The sequence below is a fragment of the Poromitra crassiceps genome (genome assembly GCF_964638095.1).
Source record: "Poromitra crassiceps genome assembly, chromosome: 5".
NCBI classification, from domain to species: Eukaryota; Metazoa; Chordata; class Actinopteri; order Beryciformes; family Melamphaidae; genus Poromitra; species Poromitra crassiceps.
In genome coordinates this window covers 33,863,586-33,865,382 of record NC_139642.1, presented here as the reverse complement: position 1 = coordinate 33,865,382, position 1,797 = coordinate 33,863,586, and the positions used below count along the sequence as shown (strand labels likewise).

Sequence of the window (1,797 nt, the reverse complement as noted above, 5' to 3'; positions counted from 1 at the left end):
AGGACCCCCGGAGGTCCCCGCACCACAGCTTGGGAGCAGTTGAGGGGCTGTGGTGCTGAACTTCAAAACCATCATCAAACGGCAAAGCCTTGCGATAAACCAAACAAACAGCGACGAGAGAGAGAGAGAGAGAGGGAGAGAGAGAAAGGGAGAGAGAGAGTGAGTGTGAGACTGAGAGAGCATACTTTCAAAGTGGAATAACAACGCACTGCTTTTCTTCTCTCTCGACATCTGGAAAACTTTTTAATAGCCTATCACATTTTCCATCGACTCTCATTAGAATTCAATTGAATGGCAACCTGCGCCACTGTTATCGATCCCTGCAGTGTTGTATGTATTGACCGAACACAGTAGTGTGTTTTGGAGCGCTAGCGTCAGCTTTGATGTAGCTCTCTGCTCGCTGATCGCAGATCAGATACAGGCACGCTTTTAGATCCATAACCATCCCCCTTTTTCGCCTTTGATCTCTGCGCCGCTGTGCCCTGGATCTGCCTGCTGGTTAGTGTGTGCTGTGCCTGCGCTGGGACAGCACTGACATGCTGTGGAGACAGAGACCGGTGCAGAGTCAGACAACACGCCGCCGCCTGCAGCTCTCACCGGGCTGCTGAAACGCTCTTTTAGGACCTACCGCTCTGGCCAGCACGCATTTGTTTAGCAGGTAAGACCGTTTTAGATGTCGTTCGGGATAGTCCAGGATATCACAGCGAGATCACTTTACTTTTAGGAGACAACAGTAAAGCCACATTATGAGGACTTTTATAATGAATATTATAGTTTAGGAGATAGCCAAAGTAGAAGAACAACGTTATAATGTCGTTATATAAACTCACTATTCACATATTCACTATTCCCATATACACTTTAAAGACCCTACACAAAATAGTATAGCAATAGTGATTTTTGGATAGCCTAGGTAATAGCCTAGTTTGGGACCTGCTGTTATTTTGATTTGACATGATTTGTATCATGCATATGAGAAAATATGTGCAGCCTTGTTCATGAAGATATAATTATGGAAGCTGTGTGTGGATTTGAAGCTGTGTTTTGAGCATGCCTCAGTGAGGGCTGCACTGCAGCTACTGATGGGACTTTAACATGCACCTTGTGTCAGGATATAACACAGTTTGGATTGGTTGTACAAGGCTACATTTTGACAGCAGCAAGTAGCTCTGTTACAGTTTGTACTTGGATTGATCAAAACTGGCTATTTTTAAATAGTGTGAAGCAGACTTGTTGAACTCACCTGGCCTACAAATCTATTCTTTATCAGTTTTCAATAGAGATCACCCAGTATACATTAGATGTAAACTTGATTTCTTTAATTGATTGTCATTTGCAGTTGGTACTAGTATGGTATGGCATGTGTATCACTTGTTTTCTGGTGTCTATTTCTGTTGATGTTGAATTGTTCATAAACATTTGGTTGCAACTCGCAAACAAACAAAAAACTATGCAAACATGTTCACGCTGTATCTCCTGCTGTATCCTTTTCTCAGCAGCAAGTGGTCCGGTCAAAATGGTCCGGATGCCTCAGCACACCTTCTTACTCGTGCTGACCTTGCATATGATCATTTATTCAGCTCTGGTAAGTACAGTATGACATTATTCATGTTTGCCATATTGTGCCACGGCATGTATTCACTGTTTTAGAGTCATAAGCTTTTGATTGCTTTTAACCATAAACTATTATTTATGTATCCATTGTCTGTTGGGGCCTTGTTAACATCTGCATCCTGTGCAGGGGAATATTTAGTACTGTAGGCTACAACACACACACAGTAGAGTGCATTGCACTTC

At 42.9% G+C, this 1,797-nt stretch overlaps 1 protein-coding gene across 1 annotated transcript in view; it reads left to right on the top strand.

Moving 5' to 3' along the window:
* The first annotated feature begins 554 nt into the window (after positions 1 to 554).
* The window catches only part of tnfrsf19 (tumor necrosis factor receptor superfamily, member 19), a 29,017-nt gene continuing 27,774 nt past the window's right edge, over positions 555 to 1,797 (top strand). The window contains exons 1-2 of the mRNA XM_083637036.1: positions 555 to 658; positions 1,497 to 1,585. Coding sequence (XP_083493162.1) covers positions 1,517 to 1,585 — 69 coding nt within the window. The 5' untranslated portion in view covers positions 555 to 658; positions 1,497 to 1,516. The remainder of the gene's footprint in view (positions 659 to 1,496; positions 1,586 to 1,797) is intronic.